This window comes from Hemiscyllium ocellatum, chromosome 29 (assembly GCF_020745735.1).
Source record: "Hemiscyllium ocellatum isolate sHemOce1 chromosome 29, sHemOce1.pat.X.cur, whole genome shotgun sequence".
Taxonomy (NCBI): Eukaryota; Metazoa; Chordata; class Chondrichthyes; order Orectolobiformes; family Hemiscylliidae; genus Hemiscyllium; species Hemiscyllium ocellatum.
The window spans coordinates 54,873,565-54,886,497 of NC_083429.1; the positions used below are offsets into that span (position 1 = coordinate 54,873,565).

Genomic DNA, 12,933 nt, shown 5'->3' on the forward strand with positions numbered 1-12,933 from the left:
ATTTTGCATCAGTATTTACTGTGGAGAAGGACATGGAAGGTATAGAATGTTGGGAAATAGATGGTGACATCTTGAAAAATGTCCATATTACAGAGGAGGAAGTACTGGATGTCTTGAAATGCATAAAAGTGTAGAAGTCTCCAAGGCCTGATCAGGTGTACCCTAGAACTCTATGGGAAGCTAAGGAAGTGATTGCTGGGCCTTTTGCTGAGATATTTGTATCATCGATAGTCACAGGTGAGGTGCCAGAAGACTGGAAGTTGGCTAATGTGCCACTATTTAAGAAAGGTGGTAAGGAAAAGCTAGGGAACTATAGACCAGTGAGCCTGACATCTGTGGTAGGCAAGTTGTTGGAGGTAATCCTGAGGGACAGGATGTACATGTATTTGGAAAGGCAAGGACCAATTAGGGTTAGTCAACATAGCTTTTTTGCATGGGAAATCATGTCTGACGAACTTGATTGAGTTTTCTTTTGAAGAAGTAACACAAACGATTGATGAGGGCAGAGCAGTGGAAGTGATCTATATGGACTTCAATAAGGTGTTCAGCAAGGTTAGATCTAATGGAATACAGGGAGAATTAGCCATTTGGATATGGAACTGACTCGAAGGTAGAAGACAGAGGATGGTGCTGGAGGGTTGTTTTTCAAATTGGAGGCCTGTGACCAGTGGGATGCCACAAGGATTGGTGCTGTGCCCAATACTTTTCGTCATTTATATAAATGATTTGAATCTGAATATAGGTGTTAGAGTTGGTAAGTTTGCAGATGACACCAAAATTGGATGTGTAATGGACAGCGAAGATGGTTATCTTTGAGTGGAACAGAATGTTTATCAGATGGACTGAGGAGTAGCAGATGGAGTTTAATTTAGATAAATGCGAGGTGTTGCACTTTGGGCAGGCAAACCTTAGCAGGATTTATGCTCTTAATGACAAAGTCCTAGGAAGTGAGGTTCATAGGGCTCCTCAAATATCAGGTGCAGGTACATAGCTCCTTGAAAAAGTCAAAGTTTGATAGGATTGTGAAGAAGGTGTTTGGTATGCTTTCCTTTATTGGTCAGAGCATTGAGTATAGGAGTTGGGAGGTCATGATGCAGCTGTACAGCACGTTGGTTCGGCCAATTGTGTGCAATTCTGATCTTCCTATCGGAAAGATGTTGTGAAACTTGAAAGGGTTCAGAAAAGATTTACAAGGATGTTGCCGCGTTTGGAGGATTTGAGCCAAAAGGAGAGGCTGAATAGGCTGGGGCTGTTTTTCCTGGAGTGTCGGAGGCTGAGGAGTGACCACAGAGGTGCATGTATGAACTGAGTTGTCAGAGAAATTCCTAATGAAGGGCTTTTGCTCGAAATGTTGATTTTCCTACTCCTCTGATGCTGCCTGACTTGCTGTGCTTTTCCAGCACAACTCTGATCTAAACTCCACCTTTCCTCAGGCAGCTCTTCCATACACTACCACTCTCTGCGTGAAAAAATTACCCCTTAGGTCTCTTTTATATCTTTTCTCCTCTCACCTTAAATCTATGCCCTCTACGTCTGAACCATCTCACTCCAGGGAAAAGACTTTGTCGATTTACCCTATCCATGCCCCTCATGATTTTATAAACCTCTAAAAGGTCACTCCTCAGCCTCTGATGCTCCAGGGAAAACAGTCCCAGCCTATTTGACCCTTTCAGTCAAATCCTCCAACCTTGACAACATCCTTGTAAATCTTTTCTGAACCCTTTCAAGTTTCACAACATCCTTCCAGTAGGAAGGAGACCAGAAGTGCACGCAATATTCCAACAGTGGCCTAACCAATATCCTGTACAGCTGTAACATGACCTCCCAACTCCTGTACTAAATACTCTGACCAATAAAGGAAAGCATACCAAATGCCTCCTTCACTATCCTATCTAACTGCGACTCTACTTTCAAGGAGCTATGAACCTACACTCTAAGGTCTCTTTGTTCAGCAACACTTCCGAGGACCTTACCATTAAGTGTATAGGTAGTAGTCTGATCTGCCTTTCCAAAATGCAGCACCTCACATTTATCTAAATTAAACTCCATCGGCCACTCCTCAGCCCATTGGCCCATCTGATCAAGATCCCATCATACACTGAGGTAACCTTTTCTTTGCTGTCCACTACACCTCCAATTTTGGTTTCATCTGCAAACTTACTAACTATACCTCCTATGTTTGCATCCAAATCAATTATATAAATGACGAAACGTGGTGGACCCAGCACCGATCCTTGTGGCACTCCACTGGTCACAGGCCTCCAGTCTGAAAAACAATCCTCCACCACCCCCCTCTGTCTTTTACCTTTGAGCCAGTTCTATATCCAAATGGCGAGTTCTCCCTGTATTCCATGAGATCTAACCTTGCTAACCAGTCTCCCATGGGGAACCTTGTCGAATGCCTGACTGAAGTCCATATAGGTCACATCTACTGCTCTGCCCTCATCAATCCTCTTTGTTACTTCCTCAAAAAACTCAATCAAGTTTGTGAGACATGAATTCCCATGCACAAAGCCATGTTGACTATCCCTAATCAGTCCTTGTCTTTACAAATTAGTGTAAATCCTGTCCCTCAGGATTCCCTCCAACAACTTGCCCTCCACCGATGTCAGGCTCACTGGTCTATAGTTCCCAAGTTTGTCCTTAGCACCTTTCTTAAATAATGGTACCATGTTAGCCAACTCCAGTCTTTCGGTACCTCACCTGTGACTATCAATGATACAAATATCTCAGCAAGGGGCCCAGCAGTCACTTCCCTAACTTCCCACAGAGTTCTTGGGTACACCTGATCAGGTCCTGGGGTTTTATCCATTTTTGTGTTTCAAGACATCCAGCACTTCCTCCTCTGTAATATGGACATTTTTCAAGATGTCGCCATATATTTCCCTACGTTCTATATCTTCCATGCTCTTCTCCACAGTAAATACTGATACTGTACCAGTATTTTGCATCTCCCCCCATCTCCTGTGGCTTCATACAAAGATTGCCTTGCTTATCTTTGAGGGGATTTGTCCGTGGTGCAATTGGTAACTAGGTGGGCCTATCAGAATTGTAGATTTGCTTCCTTGTCAATATGCAAGGTAGCCTTGGCCCCTTTGATTGTCCCAAGACATTTTTTAAAGTTTCCGGGCATCTAGTTAGCACTTTGCTCTGGCAGCCAATTTCTATTTGGAACATGTGAGAATAATGTAGGGGAATCTTTCTCAACCAATATCATCCCGTCAAGCTGGGGCCTGAGCCTTTTACTACAATCAATGGTCACTGAATCAACTGTTTCTCATGAGGCTGGAACCAGAGTTGTACCCTTAATCTGTAAAGGCACCCTGGTATTGGGTCACAGTCCACGTGAGGATTTGTGTAAACTAAAGGTCTGAATCTAGAGCAAATTTTGTTAAAGACTGGTTTTGCAATCAGTGAAACGACTGCACTGGTATTGACCTCCAGTTCTTCTGGAGGTCAAAAAAAAAATGAGTGTCAGACATCCTGTTCACTCAGAACCCATTTAACCAGATGTTTATTTTGATTTGTTCTGATTTGGATGTTGCTCAGCAATTGAACTGTTCCATACCAGCTTTAGGGTGGACTTTCCAGGATATGCACTCTTCTGGATACTGGCCTGTGAGTTCTCTGACTCGATGTAAGTCTTGTGATACTCTTTTGTTGCCTCGAGTTTGCATACCGGCACGACCAACAATGCTTTACCAGCCCTGAAGAAAATTTTAACCATTTGTCCAATTCTTGGCTTTGTTTTGGGGTTTTGCTTTGAGGATGTATCCTGAGTGAGGTTATGCAATTGTATTCACTCAAGTGATGTTTCCCAAGCTCACTTGAACTGGCAAGGGCATCCATGTACATCTGAATACTCGTCAATGCCTATGCTTCACCTGCTCCGTTTTCCAATGATGAAGCTAGTTGTATCACCTGTTGGAAGTTCAGTGGGCTTCAGCTAGTACGCACTTGTGAATAGTTGCATCATTAATCCTACCACGTTACTATTGAAATAACTCCACAGAGCCCAGTATCCTGTCACTAAGTCACTCTTTATTTACACAGGGAGAGTTCTAGACATTGATCCAGCTTTCTCAGAGCCAGCTCTGAATGAACAGGACGTCTGACACTCCTGTTTTTTTCCTTTTTTCGAAGTTCCTGAAGTGAGGAGACCGTGAATCTCTTGTTTGTTTATTTATCCTTTGTCTATCAAAACGTGCAGTGGCTCAGTTTAAAAAAAAAGACACCATTGTGTAAGAACATCATTCAATATTTCCGCCAGGAAAAACACCCATGTTGTCAGTGAACCAGTAACAAGCAAAGCCTGATAACGTTAAATTCGGGATTGGAAACCTGCAGACTTGCTCGTTATAGGATTGAACCCATGACCTTGGTGTCATTAGCACCAAGGTCTTACTATCTGACCTAACTCACCAGTATGATATTGTTATGAGGAGGACTGCTGCTGTTGGAGATCAGAGTTGAAAGGTGTGGCGCTGGAAAGGCACATCAGGTCAGCCAGCATCAGAGGAGCAGGAGAATCAATATTTTAGGCATAAGCCCTTTATCAGTAATGTTGGAGGGAGTGTTGGGGGGGGGTTGGGAAGGGAGAAGAGGGGGATTGAGGGATAAATAGGAGGGTGGGGTAGGGTTGTGGGGAGGTAGCTGGGAAGGTGATGGTTAGGTGGATATGGGGAGGTGATGGTGATAGGTCGGCGGGGAGGGTGGTGCAGATAGATGGGAAGGAAGATGGACAGGAAAGCTGTTCTTCTGTATCAGCCAGGGCTTCCTGATTGGGCTGTTAATCTGATCCAATCAGGGAATTCATATTCAATGAAGTCCATCTGCCTGACCTTGTTCCAATCACTACACAGTCGGTGATGACTCGGGATGTTGGTAATGAGGAATCCAGTGATGCAAGAGTTAAAATTTCCTCTTGTTTTAGATGGTCACTGCTTGGCAATTATGGGGCACAAACATTACTTGCCACTTATCAGTCCAAGTCTGGGTACTGCGAGGTCTTGATGCATTGTTAAGATCGGACAAGTGGAAAGTGTTCACAAAAGATTTACAAGGATTTTGCCAGGGTTGGAGGGTTTGAACTATAGGGAGAGGCTGAATAGGCTGGGGCTGTTTTCTCTGGAGCATCAGAGGTCGAGGGGTGTCCTTACAGAAGTTTATTAAATAATTATGGGTGTGGATAGGGTAAATAGACAAGGTCCAAGTATGGGGACGGCAAACACGAGGGGACATAACTTTAAAGTGAGGGGAGATAGATATAAGACAGATGCCAAAGGTAGTTTCTTTACTCAGAGTAGTAAGGGTATGGGATGCTTTGCCTGCAACAGTAGTAGATTCGCCAAGTTTAAGTGCATTTAAGTCGTCATTGGACAGGCATATGGATGTACATGGAATAGTGTAGGTGGGATGGGCTTCAGATTTGTATGACAGGGCGACGCAGCATCGAGGGCCAAAGGGCCTGTACTGCGTTGTAATGTTTTATGTCTTTTCCCTGGTATGGGGGAGTCTGGAACAAGAGGTCATAGGTTTAAGGTGAGAGGGGAAAGATGTAAAAGGGACCTAAGGGGCAACTTTTTCACACAGACCGTGTATGGAATGAGCTGTCAGAGGAAGTGGTATTGACTAATACAATTATAACTTTTAAAAGGGTATATGAATAGTAAGGGTTATAGAGGTATGTGGGCCAAGTGCTGCCAAATGGGATTAGGGTAGGATATTTGGTCAACATGGACAAGTTGGACTGAAGGATCTGTTTCTGTGCTGTACTGTACATCTCTATGACTCTAATTGAGATCCCAGACTGAAACTTGGCTTGAAAAATCATGTTTTGTGTTTGTTTGAGCAATGTAGTCTCTCCATGAAACTTAAGCTATTAATATTGCAGAGTTTGTTTTAACAACAAAACAAAAACTTATTAACCTTAAAAAATGTATAGTGTAATAAACCATGCTATTTACTTATAGAATTTATTGATCGATTTTTAAACACAGTAATAGTATAATCCCATTAATCCCAAATCAGTCCTTTACAAATTCTGAAAAAAATTGACATCCCTTTGTTGAGGCCTTCCCTGTTTTCCTTTATTTTTCTCATTTTTGTTTAGGAATTGGACTTTGAACAGCAGCTAGTCTGGAAAGATAATTTCAGGTTAATTATTGTTCTCAGAGCACTATGGACATTTCGTCACCTGGACATGTATTGAAGGACTGGCAGCCCGTTTGATGTTGCATTGATCAATTGAGGGGAGGCTGTTGCTGGCCAGCCAACTACAAATACGTTGAAAAAGTAACACCATTGATTTAATCCTGACTAGATTTTTGGGACAGAAGGCTGTGTACTCAGAAGCTGTGTTGGAGTTTTATTCTGTCTCATTTTATATTCAGTTAAAGAATTATTGAATGTTCTGAGAAAGGAATTCCAGTTTGTAAGAAATAAGTGAGTCTTTCTTGGAGCCTGCTGGAACCTGTTCGCACTGACGTGAGTTTGGAATTGAAGCAAGGTACAATTACATGTCACTGTAATTCAATACATTGTTCAAGGATTCTTTAGAGATTTGGTACTCATTGTTGAAATGGTTATTGAACTGGCAATTACATCTTTTCTTTTCAATTTATTCCGTGTGTGTGTGTGTGTGTGTGTGTGTGTGTGTGTGTATACACACATGCCTATCTGTGAATGCAGGTTATAATCAAAGAAGATTTCGACATTATTAGATTACCTTGTTTACTTTTGCTCTGTTAAAATTACAGTATTAATACATTAGTTTTTGTTTAATTTAGAACATTGGTTAACTTGTTATTTTTAAAGTCCACTTAGGAACAAGTTGACAATTTTAAGGCATTGAATATTTAAATTTCCAGTGATAGCAGAGCTGATTTAGCTTAGCTTGCTGTCCTTGGGTCATAACATGCTGACAGTACTCAAAAGCACCTCTTGTTACTATACTTGCACCAGAGGAAACAATCTTTTCCTAACATCGAATTAAGTTTGAGGTAGTTCCTAGACTGGAAATGCTGATAGTTTCTTTCCAGAGCTGGCGTATCCCTGAGCTTAAATATACTGCACTTCAAGTGATCCCTTCAGGTTTTATCCCAATTTGAGATAATCTGGTTTTATTAACTGTTCCCTTCCTCATAGTGCTACTAGGTACATCCATCCCCATCCAACTACTTTACAGAACTGCCTAAGGTGAAGTAAAATTTAAAAATGTATTTCCCTCTCTGGTGGTGTTTCCCCTATGTGTGAAAAAGCTATAAGTATAGAAGTTTCTAACAAAGTGGTTTACCTTGTTTAATTATAGACCGTTCTAAAATAAACAAAAATCCAATAGTACCGGCAAGGTATCATGCTCAAATTTTTTAAAAGAAATTACCACAGCTACAGAAATATTTAGAGATAATAATTAACTTCTGACACACAGAAAACTAATTTCATCAATCTAAACTTAAAACAATTAACAATGAAAATATATACACAATCACAGATAGGGACAAGACTGCTTTAGCGTTTGATGAGTCTCACATGGTGCGGTATATTGAAGAATCATCAAACATCCCCACTTCTGACATCGTAATGGAGGGGTGGTCCTTGATGAAGCAACTGAAAATGGTTGGATTTCCTGCAGTGATGTGTTAAGTGTGACTCCAAGCCCTTGACTTCAATTTTGCAAAGGTTTCTTGATGTTGTGTTTGATAAAATATTGACTTGAGGTTAAAGGCAGTCACTCTCTCTTCTGTGGAGTTCATCACTTTTGACCAAGGAGGTCATGGGCTCTGTGGCTCAGGCAGAAGCTAGCCTGAGCATCAGTGAGCAGAATGTTGCTTTGTAGCTACTAATTAATAGCACTGTCAATGACCCTTTCTATTGCCTTGCTCATTTGCCAAGTAGATAGATCAGGTGGTAATGGACCAGGTTAGATTTGTCCTGTGTTTTGTACACAGGGCATTCCTCAGTAATTTTTCAGTTTGTTGGGTAGGTACCAGAGTTGTAGCTGTACTGGAATAGCTTACCTACTTAAGCTCGAGTCTTCAGTAGTATTGCCAGAATGCTGTCAGGCTCCAAAGCCTTTGTAGATCTGATGTCATGTGGAATGAATTGAATTTGTTGAAGACTGACATCTGTGATGCTGGGCATCTGAGGAGAAGATCGAAATGCTTGGCACTTTTGGATGGAGGTGGATACGACTGCTTCAGACTTATCTTTTGCACTGATGTGCTGGGCTCCCCTTTGTTGAGTATGGGGATATTTTGGAATCTGCAGCTCCTGGTTTTATTGTAGTTATCCATTGCCATTCACAACTGATGAGGTGGGACTGCAGAGTTTAGGTTGTGGGATGACTTGGCTCTGTTCGAATCTTGTTGCTTCAACTCTTTGGCATGTAGATGGTCTTGTAAAGGTTATTCACCAAGTGAGTGCATAATTTTTATATATCCCCCTGGTGCTGTCTCTGGCATGTATTCATTGAATTAGTGTCGATGGTTTGATTTGGTGGTAATGATAGAATGGAAGGTGTGTCATGAGGTTTAAGATTTTGGTTGAATCCCTTTTTGCCACTGCTGCTGATGATCTGTAGCACCTTTATAGATGGCAATTTTTGAGTTGCTAAATTTGAAATGCATTCAAAGTCTGACCCATTTACTGTGATGGTACTCTAGTGAGATGTGATGGCCGGTTTCCTCAGTGTGAAGATGGGATTTAGCCTGTGACTGTATTGGGTGGATACATCTGTGAGGTGTAGGTTTTTCAGAGCAAGATCAATTAGATTTTTGTCTCTCACCTGTCCTCTGCTACAAGTGCTTTGGTTCCTTGACTTGGTTGTTTCTAGTATTTTTTCTCTCTTTGTGTTAGCTACACAGAGTGGCAGCAAGCTTTTTGACTATAGAGAGCATCAGAATTGACTCAGATTCTGATGTCTGATGTCCAGGTATTTTTTAGCAGACATCATTGGGTATCGCTTAAAACTGGAAACTAACATCGACTGTTCCTTTGGATCCTTACAGTCAGCTTAGAATGTTGCAATTTCACCCATCAAAGATAAGTTAAATCAATAGTAAGTGAGAGTTGAATGCAGAATTTCTGTATTGGTATTTGTACTTCACCACAAGGTTGGATGTGAACTTTTCTATAAACTGTATTTAGTTTAAGTGTTGGAGCTGCAGAAGACTGCAGCAAATTAGTAAGATACAGAGTTACTTTCAGTGATCATTAATTTCCTTGCACAACAAGTGTACATTTGAGGCATACATTTACAGATAGTCAGTGTGTGCAGGTCAGATAATTCTTCAAAGAAGAGAAAGAAAATCCAAGAAAATCTAACTCTACAATGCACAGGTATGCTTGTGCAGCGTGATTTAATTATCCACTTAGCAACTGGTGATAGTTGTACATTGTGGGACAAATTGGTGGGTGGAACATTTACTTGTCATGGGTTTCTTCCCTTTGCTATCTTCAGTTTTCAGTTTCAAGAATTTTCATGGCATAATTGTTAGTAGAAAGTAAACACTGAAGAAGTGATGTGTGTCAGCAATATCAGTGGTCTGCTGAGGATGGGGTAATTTATACAATGCGGATGTGAACTATGTGGCTGCTGTCAGCTGCATATATAAAAATGATGCACCCACTTGGTGAATAAACTTTACAAAGTATTTATAGATAGCATTCCTGGAGAAGGGGTTATGCCCGAAACGTCGATTCTCCTGTTCCTTTGCTGCTGCCTGACCATTTGCGCTTTTCCAGCAACACATTTTTAAGTTGTGATCTCCAGCGTCTGCAGTCCTTACTTTCTCAAAGTACTATAGATACCATTTTATAACGACCTAAATAACAAGTGGAGCGGACTGACTGGTGTGTTAGAAGACAGCCAATCGAAATTACCAACATCTTCTAATTGTACTTATAGTTAATCAGACTGGCATTATGCCAAAGTAAAATGTGCAGCATTCCGAACTGCTTCATTGTTATTTTTATGATGACTGACCTGTCTCTCCTCCTTGTGTTAGGACAATCGTTCACTGGAAGGTTTTTCGACAAGCCTTACATGATGTTCACCCAATCACCTCTGGCCTGGAGGCCATGGCCTTGAAATCTACTATCGATCTAACATGCAATGACTTCATCTCTGTCTTTGAATTTGACATTTTCACTCGACTTTTTCAGGTAAGTACTGTATATCCACAAGTATGAAAAGACTATTAAACTGATGGTCTTGAGAACAATTGCAAAGCTGCACTTAGCCCTGCTTTTGTTTGGGCTAGCAACCGAGAGTTTCTGCTCCTGAATGTTATCCTTTCACCTTTACAGAAAATATTTTTGCATCCATTAAGGTTAAGATCTGATTTTATGATGTGCTCATATATTAATGTTTCTTGTTGAAATTCACCTTTTGTGTTCAGACATGAACTGTTGGCTGGCATAGGAGAACTGTACCTCAGCTAGTGTTTACAATTTGCCAAGGTCATATGGGGTGGACAGTGTAGTGTTTATGGAAATTGGATGGAAAATGGAGAACATAGGATTGGTATATTCGGTTAGTTTTGATTCATTTAATTAGGTACTGATTTATTCAAGATTGAAAAAGGAGTTTGAGGAAAGATATTATTAAACTGGGGAGGGTTTAGAAGAGATTTACCAGGATATTGCTGGATATGGAAAGTTTGAGTTATAAAGAAAGGCTGGGTGGGCTGGGACATTTTTTACTGGAGCAGAGGAGATTATAAATAGAAGTTAATAAAATAATGAACGGTATAGATAGAGTTAATGGTAGTTGTCTTTTCCATAGATGGAGGATTTCAAGACTAGGGAGCACATTTTGAAGGTGAGACTTTTCTTAAAGAAGATGTGGGGCAAATGTTTTATACAGAGGGTGGTTTGCATGTGGAGTGAACTTCCTGAGGAAGTGGTGTTTGCGGGTACAATTACAATGTTAAAAGACATTTGGATAGGTGCATAAGTGGGAAAGGTTTGGAAGGATATGGGCCAGGAGCAGGCAGGTGGGGCTAGTGTAGTTTGGGATTGGGCTCAACATGGACTGACTGGGCTTAAGAGTCTATGACTCTATTACGCAAAGACTTTTACTTCCTTAGGTAATAAACCACTTTTACAAGAATGAAGGAAAAAGCTGGAACTATGAAATATGAAATGTTTTTCCATAAAGCTGTTTATTTCAATTTATCTCTGGGTTCAAATAGTGACGGCTCATTTCCTCTTCAAATGTTTGTTCATGACTAGTGAAAGCTAAGATCAGTATGTACTTCTCATCATGAATAGATTTTGTATATCTACTTGCCATGGAGGTATCTGCTATTTAATTATAAATTGCTTTTCTATTATTAACTTGAGCATTGCTACTCCTCTAGCACGTATCTAACAGTATGGGGGTACTTAGATAATTATTCACACTGACCGTCTACTCAAAATAGATGCAAATCCAACAATATTGCATGTAAAATTCACAGCTTTATTGTGCAGCATTGTTGAAATGTAAGAGCTATTTGGAATTGAGGTGTGACAATCAAGAAAGACTGAACAAACTGAAGACTTGTCTTCTTAAAAAAGACTAAGGCTGACTTGCTGGAGATCTTTAAAATTTTAAATGCATGTGATAGCATGAATGTATGTTTGCTCGCTGTTCATTTTCAGACATTTCGTCACCATACTAGGTGACATCTGTGAGGCTCCGGCGAAAAACTGATGGTATGGCCTGCTTTTGATTTGTGTTTAGGTTTCTTTGGGTTTCCAAGGAAACCTAAATGCACAAATAAAAAGTGGGCCATACCACCAGTGAGCCTCTAGCTCACTGATACAGTCTTTTGGCTGCTTTCATTGGGAGGCATCTGACCTTAGCAGGGGCAATTTAAAAATCCCCATTTGAGTGAATGGTTTTGCAAAAGTTAACTATGTAATTCTGTTTGGAAGGCAAGGATTGTCAGTTCCTTGACAGTACTGGCCATGTTTGTCTCTCTGATAATGACTTGTATCAGTGTTGTAAAAGTTGCAAATATGTTGATCTAGATAACAACTCAAAGAACTGTGGATGTTGTTAATCAGAAACAAAAACAGAAATTGCTGGAAAAGCTGAGCAGGTGTGTGGCAGCATCTGTGGGGATCGCTAAAATATGGATCTGGAGAAAGCACAGCAGGTCAAGCAGCATCAGAGGAGCAGGAGAGTCGATGTTTCAGGCTGGACTCATTAGGCAGCATTCATGAAGAAAAATTAGAGTTAACATTTCGGATCAAAACAGTTTTGAGGAAGGGCCATTGGACCAGAGAAGTTAACTCTGATTTCTCTTTGCAGATGTTTTTCAGCAAATTCTGTTTTTGTTCTTGTAATTGGCCTCGATTTGTTTTTCCATGTTACATGACTAAGTCATCTATTATCCATTTTCCAATCCAATTATGTACTTTTAATATTCACAGCAGTATTGACATGACCCCACAACTACAAAACAGAATCTCATCCTTTCTAAGAGGACTTAAAAAAAAAAGTCAGGAGAATTAAACAGGACAGACTTCCAAAATATGAACCTAGATGAGTCCAACATGCCACGCGTCTACGGATTACCAAAAAATGGACAAACCTTGGGGGGCTCCCCTCAAATCCATAGTCTCCCTACCTGGTACACCAACATACAGACTAGCCAAGGAACTCCACCAAAAACTAAAACACTTAATTAAAGATTCACGCCACTCCATTCACTCAACCCAAGAATTCCTGAACACCAACAAAGATACCAAGTTGGAATAATGGTCTCCTTTGACGTTACAGCCCTTTTTCACATCAATTAACATCAACCTGGCCAAAGAAATACTGGCATCACTACTAGGACAGCCAGGACCACAAACACCAAGCAGCATCAACCTTACCAGTAAAGACAACATCTTCAAGCTAGTGGACCTGTGCCTCACCACCCACTTCACATTCAATAA

The 12,933-nt window shown here is 40.7% G+C and overlaps 1 protein-coding gene across 3 annotated transcripts in view; it reads left to right on the top strand.

Moving 5' to 3' along the window:
- The window catches only part of cbl (Cbl proto-oncogene, E3 ubiquitin protein ligase), a 231,039-nt gene that overhangs the window by 126,658 nt on the left and 91,448 nt on the right, over positions 1 to 12,933 (top strand). For all 3 annotated transcript variants that reach the window (XM_060847082.1, XM_060847084.1, XM_060847085.1), the window contains exon 4: positions 10,008 to 10,164. In XM_060847082.1, the coding sequence (XP_060703065.1) occupies positions 10,008 to 10,164 (157 nt within the window). The remainder of the gene's footprint in view (positions 1 to 10,007; positions 10,165 to 12,933) is intronic.